Genomic DNA, 15,275 nt, shown 5'->3' on the forward strand with positions numbered 1-15,275 from the left:
CATATTTTTAAAATATCACTTAATGATTTTCTCCATGTTATAGTAGCACTTAAACATCAAATATAATTCAATAAATATATTTAAGACTTAATTTTACTTTTGGTCTTCTATTTTATTAAAATCACGAAAATAGTCCCTCTAATTTAAACTTGAACTTTTTGGTCTGTATTTTCACATTTATTGTAATATTGGTCTAAACTCATTTTTTTGCCCTAAGAGTGGTGACTTTTGATGCCAAAAGAGGTGAATTTCGGTCTATAATGTGATATTTCATCTTTAGATTCAATGTTTGAGACAATAACTCACCTTTTATGACGCCAAAAATTACTATTTTTAGAGGAAAAAAAAATATGAGTTGGGACCAAAAATTATAACAAATATGAAAATAAAGGGGCCAAAAAGATTAATTTTAAAATAGGAGGACTATTTTCGCGAGTTTGATAAAATAGAGGAACTAAAATTACAATTAAATCTATATATTTAACCAACACACTTAAAAATTTCATTAAGAAAACCTTAAAAATTTGTAAAAATATTAAATAAAATTTAAAACGTGGGGCAACTATATGTCATTGATACATAAATAAAATATGGGATAAATATGTCATTGATATATACAAAAAAGAAATATGGGACAAGCATATTTGTCACCGATGAAAATATATGAGATATAAAAAATCGTACCCGCATATATAATATAATAAACATATAAAATCTACAAAGGGGTGTCGTGCATATATTTTAATGGATTTACTATTTACTAACTGTTTATTTTATGAGAAAGACAAATATAAGTGGGAGATTAATGAGATCAAGTAATAAAACTCATTTATTAAAATGGGTCTACTAATTTTTTAATTTTTTTTAATTACATGATATCTTTTGAATTAATAAATTATATGATATTGATACGAAGTTACCACCACTGATAGCAATAACTAATTTTCATTGCGAAACTTGTAGATATATAAGGTGAATTTTCTCCTTCTAACTAAAATTTTTCCATGCGCATGAATCGAGAATCAAACCACTAACTACATGCTTAATAGGATTGACACTCTTATCACGTGTAACTATTTATTGTTGGTTCTGTCAAAATTGAGATGCTTTGTTTACTATTTCCTCCGTCCCAAAATATAAGAGAATATTGCCAAAGAAAATTAATATGTATAGTGTATCAATATTATATTGGTCAAAGAAAATTGATGTATTTGGTTAAAAATTTGGACTAGATACATCAACTTTGTTTGTCCAATATTCCTTTATATTTTGGGACGGAAAGAGTACATTAGCTAGTAGCCGGTAGTGAGGTAGCTTCAATAATAATTTTCCTAAATGGTACATACACTATACATAATAGAGGCACGTGGTCACGTTCTATCTCTCATCTAGCTATATAAATAGGTGATTAATTAGTGAACTGATCAACCATCCAAACCTAAAGACACAAACAACTGAGGCTTTAATTTTATTTGTAAGATGAAATCTGCTCTTGCTTTGCTGCCTCTCTTGCTTTTCTTGGTATGTTCACTTTTCGTGGTTAGTTTAAATAATAGTACCCATAATGTTTTAACAAAAAATCATAGTTTTGCCAAAAATTAAGCATCCTTCTAATATATTAACTAAACTTAACTGCACACTTAATTTAATTGTTTTTTTACGAACTTAATTTAATTTGTTGTTGGCTTAATTTATAATGTTGTTAATGTTTTATTGACGATAATGTGATTAAGAATTAAGGAGGTTCAATCTTTTAGCGAAAATACTTTATATAGTTATTTGACTATGAAGTATCATCTAAGTGATAATAGTTTTACCATGAAATTTTAAATAGTGAAACTCTAATTGTACCAATATTTGACTATGGAGTAATTTTTCTCTTTAACTAGTTAAAAGATCCGTGCATTCGCACGGGTCTATTGACTTGTATTTAATATTTAAGTTTATCATTATTAAGGTAAACAATTATTTAGAATAAAATATTTAAAAATTTGTTATATAATATTATTAAAATATAAGTGAAACTATTGTTTTTTTTACTTAATAAGTGAAACTATTGTGTTATTTCTTGTAAAATTTATTAAATGAATAAATTATCAATGACAAATATTTATTCAATTTTTGATATATCAATGACAAATAATGGTCCCGTGTATATTTTTTAATCAAAAAATTAGAAATTTGATTAGAAATATTTAGAATAATTTAGTAAATTTGATGGTAATTAACTTTATATTTTTTATAATAACTTTATTATATTATTATTAATAGTTAGTACTAGTAAATTTGGTAGTAATATTTATTTTTTATGTTTTTTTTATGAAAAATATTGTTTATGTTTCTATTTCTATAATTTGTTTTGTTCCTATTTTTAAGCATATCATTTTTTTTTATTTATCTTAAATTCTTTCTATATATTTGTTTTTTTATTTATCTTATATATATATATATATATATATATATATATATATATATATATATATATATATATATATATATATATATATATAGTAAAATTACAATGAGAGATATAAAACTTAAAACGTGGTTAAAAGTTATAAGGATATATTAATAACTTTGATAGTAATCGATTTTAATATATTAGGAATAGATAACTTTTTAAAAAACTTTTATAGCTATTTTGAAACATAGCAACACCAACATTACCAGACACATTTGCACCATTACTTCTTTTTTTTTTTTTTTCCTTTTGTCTTAATTTTTGTGTGTACAAAGTTTGTAGCAAATGTAGAATCAAGAAAAGATCCAAGGGAAAAATTGAAAGAAGATATTCAAGAACTCCTTAGCTTCAACACCGAAGAGAATCTCAAGACAAACAAGGGGGCCATTAAAGATTTTGAACCAAGACCTAACATGCTTTTCTACAATGGAGACAATGAGAATGATGCAAAGAAAAACAAGGGAACCATTAAAGATTTTGAACCAAGACCTAACTTTTTCAATTATGCAGACAATGAGAATGTTGCAAAGGAAAACAAGGGAACCATTAAAGATTTTGAACCAAGACCTAACTTTTTCAATTATGCAGACAATGAGAATGTTGCAAAGGAAAACAAGGGAACCATTAAAGATTTTGAACCAAGACCTAACTTTTTCAATTATGCAGACAATGAGAATGTTGCAAAGGAAAACAAGGGAACCATTAAAGATTTTGAACCAAGACCTAACTTTTTCAATTATGCAGACAATGAGAATGTTGCAAAGGAAAACAAGGGAACCATTAAAGATTTTGAACCAAGACCTAACTTTTTAAAGTATGCAGACAATGAGAATGATGCAAAGGAAAACAAGGGAACCATTAAAGATTTTGAACCAAGACCTAACTTTTTAAAGTATGCAGACAATGAAAATGATGCAAAGGAAAACAAGGGAACCATTAAAGATTTTGAACCAAGACCTAACTATCTCATTTATGGAGACAATGAGAATGATGCAAAGAAAAATAAGAGAACTATTAAAGATTTTGAATATTTCAATTATGGAGACAATTAATGTTAAAAAAGAGAAGAATGCATAAATATATAAATGTGTCGCTAAGTATAATAAAGAAAATGCTAACGTGTGTCATTTAGATACTTGTTAGCAATATCTATGTAATCATGAAATTGAATGCGACTTATGTTACATATTTAAATAACCTCTACATTTCAATGATTACTAATTAAGTATGTATGATGAATTAAGCTTTTTGAACAATTGTATTCTTGTCCGGTTAAGAGATTGCTAGAGAAATTTCAACTTATTTACCAAGAACTGAACGTAGCCTTGGTGATTACTATAATGCTTCTTCAACATTAATAGTAATAATTTTCTTAGCAGATGTCTCAAAACATGTGTTGCTGGTACTATTATTCTTCATGAGAAGTGTTAGGCATACTAATAATTTTCTATCACATTTTTCAACACAATGTTAAATTCATAAATCATGTAAATAATCTCATATAACTTCGATAGAATCTATATGAATTTAACAAATAAAAGAGTGTTTAAAATATGTGACCAAGAGGATATTGTTGATTAGTTACTGTTTCAAAGTAGTAAATTTAGGTAAATTAAGCGCTTATTGACTTATTTTATAAGTTATTTGAAGTAAAAATCTCAATTATTTGTAAATATTTGTTTTTACTAACAAATTAGTATTTTATCTATTTTCACCTATTTTCTCTCACTTGTAGGTTTTATCGATTAATTGAGAAAATAGAAGCAAGTACTTGGAGACTAATAAAGCTTATGATTGGATCCAAAACTTAAGAGGCGCATTTGTCTTCTTGTTTAAAGGCACAAAGATGATTTTCTATTGGACCAAAACAAAAAGTGTGCAGCACCTTTTAAATCCTGACTATCAAATTAATTAGTGCAATCCATTTGTCTCTTCTCAAATATTCCTTCTAGTCCTTATTATAATGTCCTTATTATAATAGATATTTTACTTTTTAGGTTTATTGTAAAATTAATGTACCTAGACTATAATATTGTCTAAATACATTAGTTTTACGATAAAAAATGAAATTTTTCTTATAACAAAGATCGGGAGTACTAAACATTAAATTAGGAAGAAAAGCATCATGTGTAAACCGCCTTGTACAAGTTGCTTGCCAATATTCTAGGCATGCATAAGCTTTTCAAAAGAATTCATTCTCACACACACACCAGAGAAAATCAGAGAGTGAAACAGAGGAGAAAGGCAGAGACTGGGCATGAAACTACGACGGAGGAAAACGAAGGTGGATGCACACCAACTGTTTGAGGAATCAACTGGTGTTGTTATTTCATCTCTTTTCTTCTCACTTGTGTAGAGCTACTGTTGTGAATTCGGATCGAAAACCACACCAATAATATTTTTGATGTGCGGGACAAATGAATTGAAGCAACCAAAACAAAATGGATGAGCAATAATCAATAAATCAACAAAAGCTAGAATTACCAAAAGACGATAAAAGACACGATGAAAATTGTTTACTCAGTTCAGTCAAAACCGACCTACTCTTATCAAACTTCCTTCTTGATTACAAAGATTCATTACAAAAGAGTTACAAGAATTAGACTTAAACCCTAATTCTACCCTTTTCCTAAATCTCTTCCCGTGACCAAGAGATTTCAATGATAAGTGATTACAAGGTGTTAGTAACACTTCCCCAACCCTAGAATATACCCAAAAGGAACCCCTTTTGATCCTAGATTGATGTGGGATGAAGAAACCCTAATTGCTCCTCACATAATACCAGAAAAACGTGACATATATATAAGCCTACGAAATTTTCGCCTGAGGCACGAAAATAGAATGTCAGCTCCATTTCTACTGAAATTTTCGCCCGGGACACCAGAATTTCGCCCGGGGCACCAAAACAGCAGCTTTTGCTGTTTTTCCACGTTTTCAAGGCAATTCCCAACAATCTCCACCTTGCCTTTAAAACGATGGTGATGCCAACTTTCCATCAACCACCGTGCTGCTCTCTCCACTTGTTTACACCACACCTTCTTCGGCCCCCGGAGTCTACCTCTCCGTACTCCCGAAAAATGCTTGCCTCCAATTGCCCTTGGATTTTTAGGGCAATCCACAAGTTACACCGTACCCTCTTCAAACCCCGGATTGTAGCTTTCCGTACTCTTGAAGATATGCTTGCCTCCAACCAACCTTGGAATTTGTTAATGTTGAGAGAATGAGATAAACTGAAAGGACTTTTCATTATTAATCAAAAAAAGCAAATTGATTGTTATGTACAGGAGGAGCAAGTGCTCATATATATATCTTCTATGAATAAAAATAACTGCATATTGACAGTTTCCTAAAGATAACTGTTTGACAGTTTTACAATATAATTATCTACATTAATATCTCCCCTCAAGTTGGACTATGGATTGAACATAGATTCAACTTGGACAACAAATCAAAGAAAGCTGGAAAATGCAAAGGCTTGGTGAACATGTCAGCTATTTGAGAATTGCTTGGTATAGGCAGTAAGTGGATCAACTGTGATTGGATCTTCTCTCTAATAACATGACAATCTATCTCAATATGCTTACTTCTTTCATGAAAAGCGGGATTGTGAGCCAAATAAATGGCAGACCTGCTATCACAGAAAACTGATGCAGGATTTGAGAATTTCATCTTGAAATCTTGAAATAAGTATTGTAACCATTGAATTTCACAAGTAAGAGAAGCTAGTGCCCTATATTCTGCTTCAGTTGATGACCTTGAAACAGTGTTCTGCTTCTTTGATTTCCAGGAAATTAATGAGGAACCAATAAACACACAATAACCAGTTATTGATTTTCTAGTGTCAGGACATCTTGCCCAATCAGAATCTGCATATCCAGTCAGTTTTAAAGAACTAGAAACTGGGAAAAATAAACCGTTTGCAGGGGCAGATTTAAGATACTTCAAAATTCTAGTAGCAGCTGTATAATGAGGAATTAAAGGTTTAGATACAAATTGGCTCAAGTGCTGTACAGAAAATGAAATATCAGGTCTGGTATTTGTCAAATAAAGAAGCCTTCCTATGAGTCTTCTATAAGATGATGGATCCTTTAAAGGAGCACCATCTGTACTGGAAAGTTTGGTAGTTGGATTGAAAGGAATGTTAGATGGTTTTGTTGCCAAAAAACCAGTATCTTGTAGTAATTCAAGGGTATACTTCCTTTGATTAACAAAAATACCCTTAGGAGACCTTGCAATCTCAAATCCTAAGAAATACCTCAGTTTTCCAAGATCCTTAATTTTAAATTTCTGATCTAAAAAGTGTTTAACAGCTTGAATTTCTTTAGATGAATTTCCTGCTAACACAATATCATCCACATATACTAGTAAAGCAGTAAATTCACTATCAGTAGACTTGATATATAAAGAGTGATCAGAAACAGATTGTTTATACCCAAAAGAAATAAGTGCAGAAGATAATTTGGAATACCATTGCCTACTTGCTTGTTTTAATCCATAAAGGGATTTATGCAATCTACAAACCTTATTAGAACCAATAGCAGAAGAATAACCAGGAGGTAATGACATATAGACTTCTTCATTTAAATCACCATGAAGGAACGCATTGTTAACATCTAATTGCTCAAGATCCCATCCTTTAATCGATGCTAGTGCTAACAAAAATCTGACAGTAGTTATTTTAGCTACTGGAGAAAAAGTATCAAAATAGTCAATTCCTTCCATTTGGGTATACCCTTTTGCAACTAATCTGGCCTTGTATCGCTCAATGGAACCATTTGCATGGTACTTTATTTTATACACCCATTTACATCCAATTGGGGTTTTACCATGAGGAAGATCAACTACTGACCAAGTTTTATTTTCATCAAGCGCTAATAACTCGGCATCCATGGCTTTTCTCCAACAATCAAGTTTAGAAGCTTGGCTAAAAGTTTTAGGTTCAATAATAGCAGAAATTGAACAACAAAAAAATTTATATTCTGGAACACAATTATCGTAAGAAAGAACCGAGGAAAGTGGATAATTTGGATGCGAAATGTTATTATTAACAGAACCTGTAACAGAGTAACAATGATAATCTTCTAAGTAACCAGGACGAGTAATTGTTCTAGTAGACCTTCTAAGATTATCATGATAAGGTGGAGGGGCTAGATTAGGACGATCATGAGAAGATGAGGATAAAGGTGTGTGACTTGAAGATGCTGGAGATGAGATAGTACGATCAGGTTCTATATTAACAGAGCTAGGAGATGTAGAATCAGGTTCAAACATGACAGGTAAAGGTAAGGAATTATGTGTATGAGTAACAGGATCATCAAGAATAGAATTTGATGGTAAAGGCTTAGAAAAATCGGAGGCATTATGAACAGGTTGAGAGTGTCGTAAAGGAAAATATGTTTCATAGAAAACAACATTTCTAGATACAAAAATATCATGTGAACTTAAATCATAGAGGATATATCCCTTAGTTCCATCTTTAAATCCTAAGAAAATAGCCTTTCTTGCTCTAGAGTCAAACTTGGTTCTATGTGCTTGCAAAGTAGTTGCATAGCTCAAACAACCAAAAACTTTAAGATGGACAAGAGATGGAGGTTTCTTGTAAAGTAATTCATAAGGACATTTAAGATTGAGAAATGGACTAGGAATTCTATTGATGATGTGAACAGCATGTTGAACACTGAAATTCCACATGGTTAAAGGGAGATTTGAATGAAAAGAAAGAGACCTAGCCACATTAAGGATATGTTGATGTTTTCTTTCAACAATCCCATTTTGTTGAGGTGTTTCGACACAAGACTTTTGATGAATGATGCCTTTAGAAGACAAAAAATCTCCCATGGCAAATTCAGTGCCATTATCTGACCTAAGACATTTTAAAGTAGTATGAAATTGATTTTCAATAAAGGCAATGAAGTTAATGAGACTCCGTTTAGTTTCATCTTTTGTTTTAAGAAAAATAACCCAAGTAAAACGTGAGTAATCATCAACCAAAGTAAGAAAATATTTATGGCCTAGTAGAGAAATAGTAGAATATGGACCCCATAAATCAGCATGTAAAATATCAAAAGGTGCAAGAGATTTTGAGATACTTTGTGAAAAAGGTAATTTCTTTTGTTTGGCAAAATGACAAGCATCACAAGGTGGCATATTATTCTTACTTGGTACAAAAGGGAAATTTTTAGAAATAACTTGTAAACCACTATCTGAAATGTGACCTAATCTTAAATGCCATAAAAGAAAAGAATCACTAGAAGTAGAATTACAAACAGGAACATTAGAACTAGTTGGATCTTCATGACCTATGACATATAATCCTCTTTGAAGCCTAGCTATACCAATCACTGCCTTGGTACAATTCTGCAAAATTTCACAGGAATGAGATGTGAAATTCACAACACAGTTATTCGTAGTAGCTATCTTACTAACAGAAATTAAGTTCACATGAAAAGATGGTATATAGAGAACATTAAGTAATGTAAGAAAAGGTGAAATAATGACTGTGCCTGCTATGGAAGCTAATATTTGTGTTCCATTTGGTAAAGAAACAGGCATAGGAATGATGTTCTGATATGTGCTAAAACAACTAAGATCAAAAGTGAAATGATCAGTGGCACCGGTGTCTAAAATCCAAAGATTAGAACACTTACCATTACCATTAGAAGACTGGGAATTGAATACAAGAGGGGAGGTTGAAACAGAGTTAGAAGAAGGTGAAGGTTGAGATTGTAATTGTTGGAAAAGACCAAGGATGCCATGATATTGCTCTTGAGTGAAGCCAAAAAGTGGTTTTGTAGATGATGTAGTAGAATCTAACTGTAGAGAAGACTTAGGAACCACGGCATTGGGTGCTGCAACACTGTTTACTTGTGTTGATTGAGACAAATTATTTCCTTTACCCTTATAGCCAATAGGATAACCATGTTTAATCCAACAATTTTCAACTATGTGATTTGTGCCTTTGCAATATGTACAAAAACGATTACCGCCTTTTGAACCAGAATTTTGGCCTTTACCTTTGGAATTGTATTTACCATAATAAGAATTGGCCAAAAGAACATTAGAAGAATTCCTATCAGGAGCATCATTGACAATGGAATCAATCACAGAATTCCCAATTTCCCTCTCTTGTTGAATTAACATAGAGAAAACAGTATCTATGTCAGGTAAAGGATTCATCAACATTATTTGAGATTTGGTATGAGAAAACCTGTCATTTAATCCCTTAAGAAATCTAATGACATAATCTTGTTGACGATAAATGTTGATTGAATCAATTGCTCCACAAGTACAGGCAATTGAACACTTACAGTGAGGAATGGGTCTATAATTTTCCAATTCATCCCATAAAACCTTCAATTGAGTAAAGTAATCAGAAATATCAAGAGTACCTTGACGAAATTTATAAAGTTCTTCCCGAATATCAGAAATACGAAAAATGTCTCCTTGCGAAAACCTAATTTTGAGATTTTTCCAAACTCCGGCAGCCGTATCGATCCATAAAACCGAGCGCGCAATAGAATCAGAGATAGATCGATGAATCCAAGCCAAAACCATAGTGTTGCAGCGAATCCATGGACCATAGAGAGGATCGGTGATCGAAGGTTTGGGGAAACTACCATCGATGAACTTATCCTTGTTCTTCGAAATCAATGCAATGTTCATGGATCTCGCCCATGTATGATAGCTCTTGTGATCCAGAGGCGGAGAGACAAGAATCAGAGCCGGATTTTCGTTTGGATGCAAATAGTAAGGGTTTGCGGAATTTGTTGAGAAATCAGAATAATTTGCGGTAGCCATAATTGAAGGAAGATATATCGCAGGAATTTTATTAGAGAAGAAGAAGCAGGAAGAACAATGGCTACCAGAGCTTTAATGCTCTGATACCATGTTAATGTTGAGAGAATGAGATAAACTGAAAGGACTTTTCATTATTAATCAAAAAAAGCAAATTGATTGTTATGTACAGGTGGAGCAAGTGCTCATATATATATCTTCTATGAATAAAAATAACTGCATATTGACAGTTTCCTAAAGATAACTGTTTGACAGTTTTACAATATAATTATCTACATTAATAGAATTTTTAGGTGGTTTCACAAGCTGCAACCTCAAACTCTCCTTGTGTCCAACTACCTCCCGCAGTCTAACAAGTTACCAAGCTTGATCACTGTTGCTTCCACACAAGGTCTCCATAACCATACCACTTTGGTATACCTCCACCTCAAACCGAGTTTCCTCCACCAAAGCCTCAAGCCTAGAACACGATGAAAATTGTTTACCCAGTTCAGTCAAAACCGACCTACTTTGGGGGAGAGAGAGACCCTTCAATCCACTATCAAACTTCCTTCTTGATTACAAAGATTCATTACAAAAGAGTTACAAGAATTAGACTTCAACCCTAATTCTACCCTTTTCCCAAATCTCTTCCCGTGACCAAGAGATTTCAATGATAAGTGATTACAATGTGTTAGAAACTTAAGAGGCACATTTGTCTTCTTGTTTAAAGGCACAAAGATGATTTTCTATTGGACCAAAACAAAAAGTGTGCAGCACCGTTTAAATCCTGGCTACCAAATTAATTAGTGCAATCCATTTGTCTCTTCTCAAATACTCTCTCTAGTCTTTATTATAAGAGATGTTTTACTTTTCAAGTTCATTGTAAAATTAATGTACTTAGACTATAATATTGTTCAGATACATTAGTTTTACAATAAACTTAAAAAGTGAAATTTTTCTTATAATAAAAATCGGGAGTACCAAACATTAAATTAGGAAGAAAACGCCTTGTACAAGTTGCTTGCCAATATTCTAGGCATGGATAAGCTTTTCAAAAGAATTCATTCTCACACACACCAGAGAACATCAGAGGGCGAAACAGAGGAGAAAGGCAGAGACTGGGCACAAAACTACGACGGAGGAAAACGAAGGTGGATGCACACCAACTGTTTGAGGAATCAACCGGTGTTGTTATTTCATCACTTTTCTTTTCACTTGTGTAGAGCTACCATGGTAATGAGTAGCCAAAGACACATTTGGTAAGTTTAGATGTAAATTACTCTATTAGTATGTATTTCTATTGATCATGGCGTTATAGATGGTTTTAGTTATTAATCAATATTGATATTATCCTTATTTCTATCGTTTTGATCTTTACACTTGAAGTGTTATAGGAATATACTCTTTAAATCTTAAACTAGGATAATATATATTAAATTTTAAACTCTAGGAATAGGTTTAGGTTTAATATTCACTTAAAGTGTCGGATTTTAACGCTATTGTATTGATTAATCACCCGAGGAATCGGGGGTTGATAAGTATAATAGATTTCTTGTCGTTATCTGGAGACGAAGCGTACGAAGAGCAACACATGATAATATTGATAAATGGCTAGAAACTATATAAATGATCAGGGAAATACGTATGAACGGGTCAATTAAGTCTAATCCCAACAATTTAATCTTTCTGTCAACTCGATCAACTTTTATTACTTTTATGTTCTCGCAAGTTTTCGTAATCAAATATCTTCAAAACCCGTAACTTAAAATCATATAAATTGTTGAACGGCATCGATATCGCACCAGTCCAACAGAAGTTATCATGTCCGATCTCTTATTATTTAGCAAATGAAACGCATTGTCCTAATCCAATGACCTTTATCTCTTACATCCTTTGACTACTAACAATCGTGCTTCCTTTCTACTAAGCAAATGTAATGAAAATTTTCATATATTGGATAATTCAAGAAATATTAAGACAATCGGACCAAACTTTCATATATTGAATATAAAAATTCCAAAGTTGTAGCAGAGGCAGAGCAATGGGTGAAGTTGTAGCAAATCAAAAGTCTACCTAGGGAAGGTCCACAGACTTTTGAACTTAGATTTTTCATTCCTAATGGAAGTTCTAGCAGTGACGACGATATGCTAAAAGAGACGGGCCAGTTCCAGATTGGCAGATTCTGGTAGTACTTTTTTCATTGCAGAAAATGGAAATGTCAAGATTTTGGACAGTAGTAGAAAATCCTACATATTTGGGGTACAAATCTTGTAAGATCATTTTGTCAAAAAAAAATCTTGTAATATCATCTTCACAACATAGGACAGTGAAACTATGGACAACTTCAGCGAGAATCTTTAATGAAGGATTAATGGATATTGATGGCTAGCCAGGGACTTAATTTCTTGGTTGATGGCCATTACCAATGGCCTAAAGTGAGAAAAGTCAAACATTAAAGGTCTGAAGCTTGGCCACGGCCGTGTCAAGGAGTGTTACAGTCATGCCAAGCAAAACTGAAGTGTTGGCCATGTCTGAAAAGTTCCCCACGACCGTGCCAATGCTTCTCATGGCCGTGGCAGCTCTAGCTGAAAGAAATTGGCAGTTTGGGCTTTTAATTTTCCCATTTTAATGTCACTTATGTGCACTTATGTATTAGCTATCTAATTTTCAAAAAATTCTCAGCACTTGTAGCCTATATAATAGCCCTTTCTCTCTTGTAATCTTCATCAATCAAGCTTGTAACACTTTGCAAAAATCCAATAAATTTATCTTTGTACGTTTTTTGTTTTTGTTCTTACTATCAATCATAATTAGTATTTAATTATTATCATTATTATTTTGGATTTGTATAAAGTCTATAGAGTCAATCACCTCAGTTGTTGGAGATATTTGTTCCTTAATTTACTCCAATTAGGTTACTATACTTGTGTATATATACACCTCTTGTAAACTCTCAAAAGTAATGCAATATACAACTTTATTCATTCCCTTATATGGTATCAGTTGGTAACGTTCCAGCCCTACCCTGTTAAACCAGAAAACGCCGTTTTTTCTCCGTTTGCCGTAACCCTTTGCCTCCCATGACTTCCGATGGCTCTCGCTCCATAGCTAACCCCTATGAACCCTCCAAACCCTTTGCGTGTATCACCCTCAGCGGTGTCACCAAGCTTCTCCCTACCAATTACCTCAATTGGAAACTCCAGGTAGAAGCCTTCCTTGATGGCTTTGATCTACTCAAATACACTGATGGATCGTTCCCTGCGCCGACAGCAACGATCACCACCACCGCAACGCCTCCGGTAACATCACCAAACCCTGCTTTTCAAACATGGCGTCGCCAGGATCGCCTCATCTATGGTGTCATCCTCACCACTCTTTCCGACGAGGTGGCCTCCTTGGTGTCCCAGACGAAGACCTCGCACGACCTCTGGGAGCTTCTCAAGAACACCTATGCCAAAGCCTCCCGCAGTCACCTTAAACAACTCAAGGAACGTCTTCGGATGGCCTCGAAAGGTACTCAATCCATCACGACCTACATGCACTCTCTGAAGCAAACAGCTGATCTCCTCGCCTCTCTCGGATCTGCTGTCTCCGTCGAGGACATGACCGACCATGTTTTGCGCGGCCTTGATGACGGTTACCGAGCAGTCATTGATGGGGTCAACGCAAGGGACACTTCAATCACCTTTGATGATCTCCTCGAAAAGCTCCTCATCCAGGAACTCTCTCTTGCTGCTGCTCAACGCCAATCACCTGCTCCTGTTACTGCGCTGCACGCTCAAGCAAGGTCGACCAACAACAAGCCTCGACCAAGTCAAGCACCTGCACCGACCAACCAACGCCCAGGTGATCGCAAACCATTCCTTGGTCGATGTCAATGGTGCAACACCAAGGGACACGTCCTCGCTGACTGCCAACTCTTTCGGACCCAACACCCCAGTGTCCCCGCACCTCCTCGTTCTTCTCCGAGCACCACTGGCCAGGCCCAGGCCCACACCGCTACTGCTGGCACATCCTCGCCTGGTTTTCTGCTCGACAGTGGAGCAACACATCATGTGACCAACGACCTTACAAATTTGGCACTTCACCATCCATACACTGGCCCCGACTCCCTCTTCATGGGGAATGGTTCAGGTTTAAACATCTCTCACTCTGGAACACTTTTAATTAATGATTTATCCTTGTCTAATGCTCTTTATGTTCCCTCCATGAAACAACAAATCATTTCTGTCTCTCAACTCACCAAACAAACTAACTCTGCCGTTGTTTTCTTACCAAACTCTTTTTATGTCATGGACTTGCAGACACGCCAAACAACCCATAAAGGCTCATGTGTGAATGGACTTTATCTGTTGCCCACGCCCTCACCTTCCGCCCACACCGTCCAAGTGGAATCCTCTGCTTCCTGGCATCACAAGCTTGGACACCCTTCAACTTCCATCTTTAAATTTATTCAGCAGCATTTTTCTTTAGGTTCAAATAAATTTCCGCAATCAGATTGTAATTCATGCCAAATTAATAAAAGTCATAAACTTCCTTTTCATGAATCTACTCTTACATCTACTTATCCATTAGAAATAATTTTTTCTGATGTATGCACTTCCCCTGTTTTATCTATTGATGGTCTTCGTTACTATTGTTTGTTTGTTGATCATTATACTCGCTATATATGGCTATATCCCATGAAACTAAAATCTGATGTGCAATCTATTTTTTCCAAATTTAAAACACTAGTTGAAAACTTCTACCAACACAAAATAAAAGTCCTATACACTGACAATGGTGGCGAATACATTGGTCTTCGTTCCTTTCTAAGTACTCATGGCATAAGTCACCACACCACTCCCCCTCATACACCCGAACACAATGGCATCTCTGAACGGCGGAATCGGCACATTGCCGAAACCGGTCTCTCCCTCCTTCACCACGCTGGCCTTCCCCTCACCTACTGGCCTCACGCCATGACCACTGCAGCCTACCTCATTAACCGTCTCCCTACCCCAATCCTCGGGCACCAATCACCTTACTCTCAACTCCT

The 15,275-nt window shown here is 34.3% G+C and overlaps 1 protein-coding gene across 1 annotated transcript; it reads left to right on the top strand.

The window, feature by feature from the left end:
• The first annotated feature begins 1,416 nt into the window (after positions 1-1,416).
• LOC123911253 (organ-specific protein S2-like) lies at positions 1,417-3,704 on the top strand. The gene is made up of 2 exons (XM_045962630.1): positions 1,417-1,521; positions 2,737-3,704. The coding sequence occupies exons 1-2, from the start codon at positions 1,480-1,482 to the stop codon at positions 3,511-3,513; spliced, it is 819 nt and encodes a 272-aa protein (XP_045818586.1). The 5' UTR covers positions 1,417-1,479; the 3' UTR covers positions 3,514-3,704.
• Positions 3,705-15,275: the final 11,571 nt, after the last annotated feature.

Source organism: Trifolium pratense, linkage group LG2, assembly GCF_020283565.1.
Source record: "Trifolium pratense cultivar HEN17-A07 linkage group LG2, ARS_RC_1.1, whole genome shotgun sequence".
Taxonomy (NCBI): domain Eukaryota; kingdom Viridiplantae; phylum Streptophyta; class Magnoliopsida; order Fabales; family Fabaceae; genus Trifolium; species Trifolium pratense.

Coding starts and splice junctions, on each gene's coding strand:
- LOC123911253 (XM_045962630.1), top strand. CDS start 1,480: ATGAAATCTGCTCTTGCTTTGCTGCCTCTCTTGCTTTTCTTG. Junction 1,522..2,736: donor TGCCTCTCTTGCTTTTCTTG/GTATGTTCACTT, acceptor GTGTGTACAAAG/TTTGTAGCAAATGTAGAATC.